Consider the following 13,430-nt stretch of genomic DNA (forward strand, 5'->3'; position numbering starts at 1 on the left):
GTGAAATAAATTATTCATTCATTTTTGATTTAGGGCAGTTTGGTTATAATTTCGACTTTGCATTTTGGCCATTTTTTTCTTCAGAGAAAAGCATTCCCTTTAAAAATTTATCCTCAGCCGGGCGCGGTGGCTCAAGCCTGTAATCCCAGCACTTTGGGAGGCCGAGACGGGTGGATCACGAGGTCAGGAGATTGAGACCATCCTGGCTAACTTGGTGAAACTCCGTCTCTACTAAAAAATACAAAAAACTAGCCGGGCAAGGTGGCGGGCGCCTGTAGTCCCAGCTACTTGGGAGGCTGAGGCAGGAGAATGGCGTAAACCCAGGAGGCAGAGCTTGCAGTGAGCTGAGATCCGGCCACTGCATTCCAGCCTGGGCGACAGAGCGAGACTCTGTCTCAAAAAAAAAAAAAAAAAAAAAAAAAAAAAAATTATCCTACTTTCCAATAACTAGTGCTAGGAGAAATGGTTATTCACATGCAAAAAAATTAACTTGAAATGAAGCGAAGACCTGAATAGAAGAGGTAAGGCTATACAACTTGTAGAAAATATAGAGTTAAACTTTGAGAATTGGATTAGGTGGTGGTTACTTTTTCTTTTTTTCTTTTTTTTGAGGCAGAGTCTCGCTCTGTTGCCCAGGCTGGAGCGCAGTGGAGGGATCTTGGGTCACCACAACCTCCACCTCCCGGGTGTAAGCAATTCTCCTGCCTCAGCCTCCCGAGTAGCTGGGACTACAGGCATGCACCACCATGCCCGGCTAATTTTTGTATTTTTAGTAGAGACGGGATTTCACTGTGTTGGCCAGGCTGGTATTGAACTCCTGACCTCATGATCCACCCACCTCAGCCTCCCAAAGTGGTGGGATTACTGGTGTGAGCCACTGTGCCTGGCCAGGTAGTGGTTTCTTAAGACACTTAAAGCACAGCAAAGGAAAATAATTGTACTTCATCAAAATTAACTTGTGCTTTGAAGGGATACCATCAAGAAAGTGAAAGACAACCCATTGAATGGAAAAAAATGTTTGCAAATCATTTATCTAATAAAGTTATATCTAGAATCTACAAAGAATTCCTATGACTCAAAAGGACAAATAACCAAAATTTTTAAATGGGTAAAGAATATGAATTTTTCTCCAAAGGAGATATACAGAAGGCCATAAAACACATGAATATATGTTCACATCAGCTATCCGGAAAATGCAAATCAATATGACAATGAAATATCACATCGCACCTGTTAGGACAGCTATTATAAAGAAGACATCGAGGCCGGGCGCAGTGGCCCATGCCTGTAATCCTTGCACTTTGCGAGGCTGAGGCGGGTGGATCACCTGAGGTCAGGAGTTTGAGATCAGCCTGGCAACATGATGAAACCCTGTAATCCCAGCTACTCAGGAGGCTGAGGCAGGAGAAGCGTTTGAACCCGGGAGGCGGAGGTTGCAGTGAGCTGAGATCATGCCACTGCACTCCTGCCTGGGCAACGAGCAAGATTCCGTCTCAAAAAAAAATAAGACATGGCCAGGCACAGTAGCTCATGCCTCAACTCCCAGCATTTGGGAAGCTGAGGCAGGAGGATTGCTTGAACCCAGGAGTTTAAAACCAGCCTGGACAATATAAAGAGTGAGACCCCCATCTCTGAAAGGAAAAAAAAAAAAGGAAAGACATAGTATTGGCAAGAATGTGGAGAAATTAGAACCCTCATACACTTTTGTTGGTGAGAATGTAAAATAGTCCAGCTAGTGCAGCAGCTTTGGAAAATAGCCTGGCAGTTCCTCAAAAGCTTAGAGTTACCTATGACCTAGCAAATTGTACTCCTAGGCATATACCCAAGAGAAATGAAAACGTCCACACAAAAATGTGTACGTGAACTTCATTGATAGTAGCCAAAAAGTGGGAAAAAGCCTAAATGTCCATCGACTGATTAATGAAAACAACAAAATGTGCTATAACCACAAGATGGGTAAGTATATGTTTAACCTTATAACAAACCGCCAAAACTTGCAAAGTGAATATCATTTTGCATTCTGGCCAGCAATATATCAATGTTCCCATTGCACTACTTCTTAGTACTTGATATTGTCAGGATTTTGGTCTGTTTTAAAGTAGCCATTCTAATAGGTGTCTAGTGCTATTTCATTGTAGTTTTCACTTGCATTTTCCTAATAACCAATGATGTGGGGCACCTTTTCATATGCTTCTTTGCCATCACGTATCATCTTAGGTGAAAGGCCTGCTCAAGTCTTTTGTTCATATTTTGGAAGATTGGCTCTTTTCTTACTGAGCATTAGTTACATATTCTGGATATAAGTGCATTATCAGATGTGTTGCAATTATTTTTTTCTCAGTCTGTGGCTTTTTTTATTTTCTTAACAGTGTCTTTTGAAAAGCAGATGTAATTAATTTTGGTAAGTCCAGTTTTTCAATTTTTTTCTTTTTGGGAATCTTAGTTTTATACTAAAATCTTTGCCTAACCCAAGGTCACAGATTTTTCTTAGGTTTTCTTCTCAATATTTAGTAGTTTTAGGTTTTACATGTAAGCTATCATTCATTCTCAGTTAACTTTGGTATATGAGTTGAGGTTCTTTTTTTTTTTTTTTTTTTTTTTGAGACCGAGTCTCGCTCTTTTGCCCAGGCTGGAGAGCAGTGTGACATGATCTTGGCTCACTGCAACTCCACCTCCTGGGTTCAAGTGATTCCTGTGCCTCCTGAGTAGCTGAGACTACAAGTGTGTGCCACCACACCTGGCTAATTTTTGTGTTTTTAGTAGAGATGGGGTTTTGCCATGTTGGCCAGGATAGTCTGAACTCCTGACCTTAAGTGATCCACCTGCCTCGGCCTCCCAAAATGCTGGGATTACAGGCATGAGTCACGGCGCCTAGCCATGAAGTCCATATTTTTACATATGGATATGCCAGCCCCATTTGTTTAAAAAACTATCCCCATTGAACTACTTTTGTGCAATTATAAAAAACCAACTATATATATGTGGGGTCTCTATTCTCTTCAACTGATAAATAGGATCTATCCACTACCACACTGTCTTAATTACTCTAGTTTTATCTGTCTTGAAATTAGGTGGGAGTTCTCCAACTTTGTTCTTTTTTCAAAAATATTTTGGCTGTTCTGGTTGCCCCTTTCCATATAAGTTTTATCATCAGCTTGTTGATTTCTATAAAAATTCCTGCTGGGGGCCGGGCGCGGTGGCTCAAGCCTGTAATCCCAGCACTTTGGGAGGCCGAGACGGGCGGATCACGAGGTCAGGAGATAGAGACCATCCTGGCTAACACGGTGAAACCCCGTCTCTGCTAAAAAATACAAAAAACTAGCCGGGCGCGGTGGCGGGCGCCTGTAGTCCCAACTACTCGGGAGGCTGAGGCAGGAGAATGGCGTGAACCCGGGAGGCGGAGCTTGCAGTGAGCTGAGATCCGGCCACTGCACTCCAGCCTGGGCGGCAGAGCCAGACTCTGTCTCAAAAAAAAAAAAAAAAAAAAAAAAAAAAAAAAAAAAAATTCCTGCTGGGATTTTGACTGAAGTTGTGTTAAATCTATAGATCAATGTGGAGAGAATTGACATCTTAATAATATAGAATCTTCAAATCCATGAAACATGGTATATCTTCTTTTTGTAGGTTCTTTTTTTTCATCTTCTTTTTGTAAGTTCTTTGATTTTTTTCATCAGTTTTTTACTTTTCAGCACAGATCTTACATATTTTTGTTAGATTTCATGTTTTCTGAAATCTGTAAGTGGTGATTTAAAGATTTGTTTCTAAACATTCATTGCTACTACGCAGAAGTAGTCAACTTTTGCATACTGATTTTGCTAAATTATTCTAGTACTTTTTAGATTCTTTGGTTTTTCTGTATAGGGATTCATATCATCAAATAGATACTGTCTTATTTATTTATTTCCAATCTGTGGGCCTTTTTCCCACCTGCCTTATTGCACAGTGCGCTACAGTGTTGAATAAGAATGCCTTGCTCCCAGTCTTACAGGAAAGCATTCTTCACCATTTGTATGTTAGCTCAGGCTTTTTTTGCAAATGGTCTTCATCAGGTTTAGTCTTAGTTCTCTGAAGACTTTATTTTTTTGTTTATTGAATCATATGTGGCTGTTGAATTTTACCAGATACTTTTTTCTGCACCTTTTGGGTAAAAACAATTTTTGAGATCAAATTGACGTAACCATAATATTCACCCTCTTAAATAAGCATATAGTGGCTGGGCACAGTGGCTCACGCCTGTAATCCCAGCACTTTGGGAGGCCAAAGAGGGTGGATCACCTGAGGTCAGGAGTTGGAGACTAGCCTGACCAATATAGTGAAACCCCATCACTACTAAAAAATACAAAATTAGCCAGGCATGGTGGCGTGCGCCTGTAGTCCCAGCTACTTAGGTGACTGAGACGTGAGAATTGCTTGAACCCGGGAGGCAGAGGTTGCAGTGAGCTGAGATCGCACCACTGCACTCCAGCCTGGGCGACAGAGTGAGACTCCATCTCAAGAAACAAACAAACATACAATTTAGCAGTTTTTCCTATATCCACAGTCATTTTCTGCAACTTTTGAGATGATCATTTGGCTTTTCTTATTTGTATGCTGATACAGTGAACTACGTTGATTTTTTTTTAAACATTGGATCAGCCTTTTATTCCTGGGATAAACCCTACTTGGTCATGATGTATTCTTTTTATAATATTAGGATCAGATTTCATATGCGAGTATGACAAATGACAGTTTTATAAAATCCCTGTGACCTTATAATAAACATTACCCTAAATATACAATTGTTTTCTTATTGCTTTTGAATAGAAACTAAGAGTGTCTTAAATGCTCTCATAAAATTTGCCATTTAGAAGGAAATTTTTAATTAAAAAAATACCTTATAGCTTTCAACTTATAAAATCACATAGATAAAAAAAAAAAAAAGCTCACCTTTGGTCTACAGATAATGACAAAATGTGCATTCAAGAAGCCCTTACAAGAAAAGCCTTAAGTAATTTACACGATGAAAATAACTCCAATAGTAAGGGATTTTTAGCTGATTGCCTTCCCTCTGCTTTGGGTGGCCACACCAGAATTCCTATAGAAAATGCTTAAGAGATACAATATGATCAGAGTTAGGCTGGAGGTCCTGCTGTGAAGCTTCATTTACATAACTGGTATTCATTTTCTTAACTATTTGTGTTACAGAACAATAAAAATAGGTAACTTTTCTAAAAGTATTTTTATTCACATTTTACATAAGATTGAAAAAATGTCAGTTGTCCACTACCAGAAAATGGGGAACTAAGGAGTATGTCCTTCCCACCTCCCCAATCACTCTGTTTGCTTTTGTACCTGTACCTGTAACATTAAGGTTCTGTTTCCCAGACCCCAGAGATAAGACCTACAGGTTGTGTTTAGTGCTTCAGAAAAAAGGAAACTGAGAAAGATAGCTATCATAAGAACATCTCACATTAAAAGACAGAGTAGATTGATTTCCTGGGTATTTTTGTTTTTGTTTTTGAGACAAGGTCTCGCTCTGATTGCTAGGCTAGAGTACAGCGGTATAATTTTGACTCACTACAGCCTCACCCTCCCCAGGCTCAGGTGATCCTCCCACCTCAGCCTCCCAATTAGCAGGGACTACAGGCGTGTGCCACCACACCCAGTTAATTTTTTTGTATTTTTAGTAGAGACAGAGTTTCACCATGTTGCCCAGGCTGGTCTAGAACTCCTGGACTCAAGTGATTCACCCGCCTTGGCCTCCCAAAGTGCTGGGATTACAAGCGTGAGCCACCATGCCCAGCTGAATTTCTGTTGTTAAACAGTAGGGAAGAAAGAGAAGACAAATTCTCATTTCAAAGCAATTTATGTTAGTAATAACTGAGCAAAATGGTAGAATATTTTAGTTGTGTGTTTTCAGAAGTAATGTCAAATTTACTTCAGATAATTTAAAAGGTTTCTTGCATATTAAATGGTTAAAGTGGTGTTATTAAACTAAAGAAAAAATGCAAAACCTTTTTTTTTTACAGAATAGTATAAATGTTTATTTTCTGTATGATTTACTTTGCTGTCCTGTTTTTACAATATAGAAAAGTGTATTCTTTGAATAGCTCTAGTAAATATAAATTTAATCTTTCTACTTTGGGATGTAAATAGAGCTAAAAAATTATATACCCAACCCTCCCCAAATAGTCTTTTAAAATCACTGAATTAATGTGGCTGTTCATCTTGTTCAGCAATTTGATGCAAATGCCTGAATACAAAAAGTTGTTTAGTAAGTACTACACAGGAAGGATTTAGATAGATTTTTGAAAATCAGAAAAACTAGTAGCATTTGATTGCACCTTGAAATTTTTTTACAAGCAAAACATTCGTAAGCAATGCCATCATACATAATCTACAATTGTAATCAAAATTTCACGAACATTTTCTGCACACTGTATATAAATACACATCACAAAGGTGCAATTAGAATTAACACAGAGTATGTACAAAATGAACAAAGTTTAAGTTTAGACGAAAAACTTATTGCAGTCTTTTGAAAAATAACTTGATTATTTTACCCTCTTACACTAATTTACATTTATACAAATTTTAATTAAACATACTAGATTGAGGTGCTAAGAATGTTTGCACTATCTACATTTAAAGTTACTGCACTATGATTTTATAAATCCAAATTTAAAAGGAAGATACTTTAGTGAATAACGGAATCCTCTTTTAGATTACTTAATTTCTATTGCCTATATCTTGTGTGTTCATATGAACATATATACACACTTAATACATACAACTATAGAGTCCTTGTAGGAAATGCAATAATCATATACTAATTACTGACAATTAAGGTACCTAACAAAATGCCTGAATTCCAACATGGTTTTTTCTTGTCATAAAATCAAGAGTCCTGTTACAACAGGCTCTTAAATTCATAGTTTTTGAATTACTGAAAATGATTTAGGTTATTTTAGTAATTATAGGAAAACAGACCTTCCAAATCACTGGCTGAAAATAATGTCATATTAAACTTCCCTTATAAAAAGAAATCCCACTGCAATTTTGAAAATTTTGTTAGCAGGCCCATTTCTGTAAATCAAGTAAGAGTTGTGAATTGATCTGAAACCTCTTAGTTCCAAAATCTATAAAAAGGGCCGGGCATGGTGGCTCACGCCTGTAATCCCAGCACTTTGGGGGGCCGAGGCGGGCGGATTGCGAGGTCAGGAGATTGAGACCATCCTGGCTAACACGGTGAAACCCCGTCTCTACTAAAAATACAAAAAATTAGCCGGGCATGCTGGCGGGTGCCTGTAGTCCCAGCTACTCAGGAGGCTGAGGCAGAAGAATCGCTTGAACCCGGGAGGCAGAGGTTGCAGTGAGCTGAGATCGCACTATTGCACTCCAGCCTGGGCTACACAGTGAGACTCTGTCTCAAAAAAAAAAAAAAAAAAAAAAAAAAAAAGTCTATAAAAATGACTGATTGTATAGATGAAAACTTCTCTAAATTCATCTTTTGTAGCTTCCCTAGTCTTTGTTTCTCCACCCATGCCAAATTTTATACTTGATTACTATGTTAGGTTCTATATTATCACTACATAATATGTTTACTTCTATTTATATCCACCTATCATTTTAGTAGTACCCAGTAATCACTTTGACAATTTATTTCTTCAAATACATACCACCCCTTTGAAAGAAAAGGGAGAGAGCCCAGAGCATCTGTTAGCCATTCCTTATGACAGAAACACATTGCCCATCCTCTGAGAATTATTTACTGTCCTTTAATATTTTATATGTTTTTTTTTTTAAATAACTTTAAAAATTTTTTAAAGTGTGCCTGGGGATTATTTCCCCTTCTGACATTCCCAAAGTGACAACAGGATATTATTCCAGAATCTGCCCAGAAAGGCTGATTTTTCTTTAAAAGATAGTCCTATTCTAAATACAAAATGTCATTTGAATGTGTTTCATAAGAACTTGTTTATGTAACATTCTGTCTGCATATATTCTAGATCAAGTCCCAAAGAATGGGTGCTAACCATTGCTGCTTTGGCTTTTCTACTAACAAAGTCATACAACACCATACATTATAAATTATATGAATTTATAAACATTTTTTGTTAAAGGTATCAGAAAGAGAACATCTAATTCTTAAGAAACCCAAGCAAATTAAAAAATCTATATAATAAAGAAAAATTCAATTTAGAAGGGGCATAAGCAGATTTAACTAAGATTTAAAATGTACTAATTTCCTCATTTAAAATTTCTTCCTCTTCAGTATTATAATTTCAGGTCTTTTAAAACAAGGACTGAATTAAAATACAGTAATTGTTTTTCTTGCAGAAAATCAAGTGTCCCTGCACCTTAAATTTTCTGTACAGTTCCATTTATCAGTCTTTTGTGCAAGAGTTAGCAATTCATGGCACAAGGGTCACTTTTTGCCTTTCCTGCAGAGTTGATGACACTCATCAAACATCGTCCGAATTCCTCGAGTATCATCCGTTCCGCTGCTGCCTTTGATTTTCCCTTCTTGTCTGCCTGCTCTGCCTGGGCAAGGAGGCAATTACATGTGGCTTCAGCTACTTCCTTAGTTACAAATGTAAATGGCAATCTGAAATGATTTTTGAAAGAGAAAGATGATGGTGGTGTTAAATAACAGCAAAAGTGGATACATTCTTTCATCTGGAAATCTCTACTGACACTTTCACAATTCACCAGCAGGATGAGCATCACAATTGACACAGTGAGCACAAGCACATCCTAAAAAGGGCTTTAAAAAGTTAGATTTGGTTTTATTATTCACATACTGTAAGAATGTTGTTCAGAAAATTTAACATATAAAACACATGACTTACTACCTAGGCAAGGTTATGTGGTTAACTAAAAGATAATAGTCTACATGAAGACTAGAATTTAACTAAAATCCTCCCAAATCATGAATGTACGCTCCAAAAGTTCAATTTTTATTTACTGCTGTTGCTCCAGTGCCTAGAATAGTGCATGACATAGAGACACTACATGTATAGTTGCTAAATGAATAATATTGGGAATTGACAGCACTATCTCTTGAGCAAAATGAAAAATAAAGTACTTTACCATAGTCACTGATACTGTTTGTAGAAAACGTTCCAAAATTCTGCATTGTTCTATCACAACAAAACAAAATGGGGAAACCAAATGCTGTTCTACAAAGAGTTGCATTCATAAAGACCTGAGCTATTGAGTATTAAATTGGAGCAGCCCATCGTGAGGCTTGCTATATTTGCAGCCAACTCAAGTCTTAAAGCCTGTGACAGATTAAGTCAAGCAACATAATCTAACCACGAACTCAACAACCTGTGAGTAAGCGGTCACTAACAAGTATACTAAACGATGAAGTCTGAAATTAAAGCTCACTATGGCAAGAAAGGGTAATTGAGAATTCAGGCTGCCATGCAGCTGTATAGGAATCTTTAACATACAAACCAGCATTTTAAACTAGAAAATATTAATTTAAGGTTTTGGTCACTTGAAACAAGCTTGTTAACATGCTAGCATAACTTTTTTTATACAAGTTTTTAATACGTAGTTTTGATTATAATGTATAATTTTATAATTTTGTTTTCGTATCCTAAACATCTTCCCAATTTTAAAAAATTATAAATATTTTACTGTGGCAGTATCTTTAATCTCCATGTGGAGATTATATTCAGTACTCTAAAGACCAGAATCCCAGGTTATAAGCCTCATTAAGGTGTCTGACCATTTCCACTTTATTCAGTCAAAAACTATTTGCTGCTTATATTCCAGTCATAAGAGTTCTTTAGACTTAATATCTTAAGGCCAGGTGCGGTGGCTCACTCCTGTAATCCCAGCACTTTGGGAAGCTGAGATGGACAGATCACCTGAGGTCAGGTATTCAGGACCAGGCTGGCCAACACAGACCTCATCTCTACTAAAAATACATAAAATTAGCTGGGCGTGGTGGTGTATGCCTGAATTCCCAGCTACTTAGGAGGCTGAGGCAGGAGAATTGCTTAAACCCAGGAGGCGGAGATTGCACTGAGCTGAGATCATGACACTGCACACCAGCCTGGGCAACAGAGTGAGACTATCTCTCAAAAAGAAAAGAGAAAAAAAAAAACAAAAAACTAGTATCTTAAATATTTGAAAAAAAAAAAAAAAAAGCCTTATTTTTATAAGCACTGGATCTCCTTTTCAACTTAGGCATTTTATTTTTGAGATGGAGTTTTGTTCTCGTTGCCTAGTCTGGAGTGCAATTGTGCGATCTTGGCTCACTGCAACCTCTGCCTCCCGGGCCCAAGCGATTCTCCTGTGTCAGCTTCCCGAGTAGCTGGGATTACAAGCGTGCACCACACACTCAGCTAACTTTTTGTATTTTTAGTAGAGATGGGGTTTCACCATGTTGGCCAGGCTGGTCTCAAACCCTTGACCTCAGGTGATCCGCCCACCGCGGCCTCCCAAAGTGCGAGGATTATAGGCGTGAGTCACCGTGCCTGGCCTACTTAGGCATTTTAAATCATATGCCATTTGCAAGGTGCATTCCATTTAATAATTCCTCAAATTAACCTCTAACAAACTTTCTAATACCAGTCCAGTCCAAATCACAAACTATGTTTTATCAGGTCTTGACAGACACTGCAGATATTACAGACATGCCTTATTTCTCACAGCCACCTGGTATAGGCTATTTTAAGGACAAGAAAACTGAGGCTCAAAGAAATTCACAAACTACTAAGCAGCACAGATAGTATAAACTCAAGTCTACCTGACTTTAGAGGTCAAGCTTTTCTACTCCAGAACTCAGCAGATAAGAGATAACAATAAGGAGCTGCACTATTACAGTGTGATGGGTGGCCCAATAGGATGGGAAAACTGCTCCAAGAAATGGAAGAGGCAAGAGAAGGTAAGAAAATGCAAAAACAATAATTACACGTTCAGCGAGACATATGAAACATCTGGTTTTCTTTGGGATTCCTCAAATTACATAATTACCTCATCTTAGTAGAAATTAAGCACAGTGGACTAAATCATTACTGTGCATTTTCGAACTGCCCAATAATCTGACAGTGGCTTCTGTTACCTTTAAATTCCTTTACAAGTAACTAAAGATGGAAAGAAAATGCAAAAATCAGGTTTGCAACAACCAAAAGTATAAACTCAACTTTGCCCCCTGAAAAGAAACTTTATCAAAAGTGAGTATTTGGGAAATACTATAAAAAGATTAAAATACTGACTTACTTTCCGCCTCCACTATTTAAAGCTGGTGTTGGCCTAGTAAGCAAGTCTGAAATTTGAGAGGATAACTTCGTCTTGGCTGCTGTTTGTTGCTGTACCCTTACTTCAGCTGCATCTGCCAAATGCATCAATGTCTTCCTTTCCGGGCTTTCTTCAAAATTCTTACAGCCAATACATTTGCATATTGAGGAACACATTATTTTTGCCTAAAAGATTTACAAAAGAAAAGTTTCCAAATCAAAACCAAAATACATTACTGGAAGTAGATGCCATGATCAAATCAACAGCTAATAGCATTACCTGGTCAACTGATAATAAGATTAGATGGAAGCATCTCTGGCTGACAAACAGTAACTACACATGTGGCTAGCTAGGTTAGGTATTCTTAAGTCTGACAGTGGCTGTATAACATTTGTGGCTGTGTCCTTCCATGTCAGTTTTCCCCCACTATGGATATAGATTTTCCTCAGATATGAATAACACGTTTCTCATAACATGAATGATACATTAAAATATCAAAAATAAGGGTCATCCAGAATCCAGCCACCTCAATCAAATCATCACTAACATGTAGATGATCTCCCATTTATGCATATGTATATAATTTCATATTAAAGGGATTTCATAGATGCTATTTTTATTATTCTATTATGCTATTTTAATCTGAAGAGGGAGTTCGGGAGGGACTTCAGATTCCCAAAACCCTTCAATAACCCATATGAAACTAGGGTGTGTTTTACATTTTATATAAATATATATTTTCATGTAAAAATGTCATATATTTATATAAAACCGTAGACCTTATGTATATACACAAATACAGAACTTTCACTTTTTAGTTTTTCAAAGTCATATACCTGCTTTTCTGCATCTTGCTTTTCTTATACTACAACTCATGGAATCCCTCCAAAGTCATCTGGCATAGCTTGAATTCATTGTATTTAACGGCTAAGTGTAAATCCCTGGTATGATGTGTCTATTTTTTTTGCCTTTCATTTTCCCTGTTGATGGGTGTTTATTTTTGTTTCCAGTTCTTGGGTACCACAAATGATGCATAAAGAGTATTTTTTTTGGTATACATTATGCCTTTTTATTTCTCTGAGTTCGATTTCTAGAATTGGGCTCACTGGATAACAGGTCATGTATTTTAATTTTTTTTCTTTTTTGAGACGGAGTCTCGCTCAGCCACCCAGGCTGGAGTGCAGTGACACGATCTCAGCTCACTGCAAGCTCCGCCTCCTGGGTTCACACCATTCTCCTGCCTCAGCCTCCCAAGTAGCTGGGACTACAGGCTCCCACCACCACGCCCAGCTAATTTTTTGCATTTTTAGTAGAGAGGGGTTTCACTGTGTTAGCCAGGATGGTCTCGATCTCCTGACCTAGTGATCCGCCTGCCTTGGCCTCCCAAAGTGTTGGGATTACAGGTGTGAGCCACCGCGCCCGGCCAGATTGCTTTTTCAAACGGCTGTAATACCTCACATCTCATCAGCGATGTGTAAAGGAAGGATTTCCCACATTCCCTCCAACAATGGATATTATAATTCCTTTTAACATTTTATGCCAGGCATGGTGGCTCACGCCTGTAATCCCAGCACTTTGGGAGGCTGAGGTGGGAGGATCACCAGAGGTCGGGAGTTCAAGACCAGCCTGACCAACATGGAGAAACCCCGTCTCTGCTAAAGAGAAAAAAAAATTAGCCAGTGGCACATGCCTGTAATCTCAGCTACTCGGGAGGCTGAGGCAGGAGAATCGCTTGAACCCTGGAGGTGTGGAGGTTGTGGTGAGCCGAGATCACGCCACTGCACTCCAGCCTGGGCAACAAGAATGAAACTCTGTCTCAAAAAAAAAAAAAAAAAAAAAAAAAAATTTATAATCTGATGGTGTGGGTGATAAAGTGAGATTTCACTGTTCTTTAATTTATATTTCCCTGATTTCTAATGAATTTGAGTATGTTTTTGTTAGCTGCATTTTCTTCAGTGAACCCATGTCTATATAAATAAATAAAACTGTCCTTTCTCTCTATACCACCTAGTAAGATAAATGGACTGCATTATAAACACATTTACTCTGCTCCTTTCTTATAAGACACCAATAAATTCCATTTAAGGAATAAATGGATATAAGTTTGTGTTAACTGGGTTACTGTGAGCCTGACTAGTAATCTAACTAAAGCAATACTTAATAAGCATCTAGTGATGAAGAGAGAAAATTCCTGA

The 13,430-nt window shown here is 38.0% G+C and overlaps 3 protein-coding genes across 9 annotated transcripts in view; 2 read left to right on the forward strand and 1 right to left on the reverse strand.

Annotated features, from left to right (window-relative positions):
• The window catches only part of MRPS18C (mitochondrial ribosomal protein S18C), an 856,900-nt gene that overhangs the window by 274,818 nt on the left and 568,652 nt on the right, over positions 1–13,430 (forward strand). The window lies entirely within an intron of this gene.
• COPS4 (COP9 signalosome subunit 4) overlaps positions 1–13,430 on the forward strand; it is a 160,207-nt gene that overhangs the window by 4,847 nt on the left and 141,930 nt on the right. The gene's annotated exons all lie outside the window — the stretch shown is intronic.
• Positions 4,836–13,430, reverse strand: part of LIN54 (lin-54 DREAM MuvB core complex component) — an 88,551-nt gene continuing 79,956 nt past the window's right edge. For all 5 annotated transcript variants that reach the window (XM_050790136.1, XM_050790134.1, XM_050790135.1 and 2 more), the window contains 2 exons: positions 11,218–11,420; positions 4,836–8,587 (listed from right to left, as the gene is read on the reverse strand). In XM_050790136.1, coding sequence (XP_050646093.1) covers positions 8,386–8,587; positions 11,218–11,420 — 405 coding nt within the window. In that variant the 3' untranslated portion in view covers positions 4,836–8,385. The remainder of the gene's footprint in view (positions 8,588–11,217; positions 11,421–13,430) is intronic.

This window comes from Macaca thibetana, chromosome 5 (genome assembly GCF_024542745.1).
Source record: "Macaca thibetana thibetana isolate TM-01 chromosome 5, ASM2454274v1, whole genome shotgun sequence".
Taxonomy (NCBI): Eukaryota; Metazoa; Chordata; class Mammalia; order Primates; family Cercopithecidae; genus Macaca; species Macaca thibetana.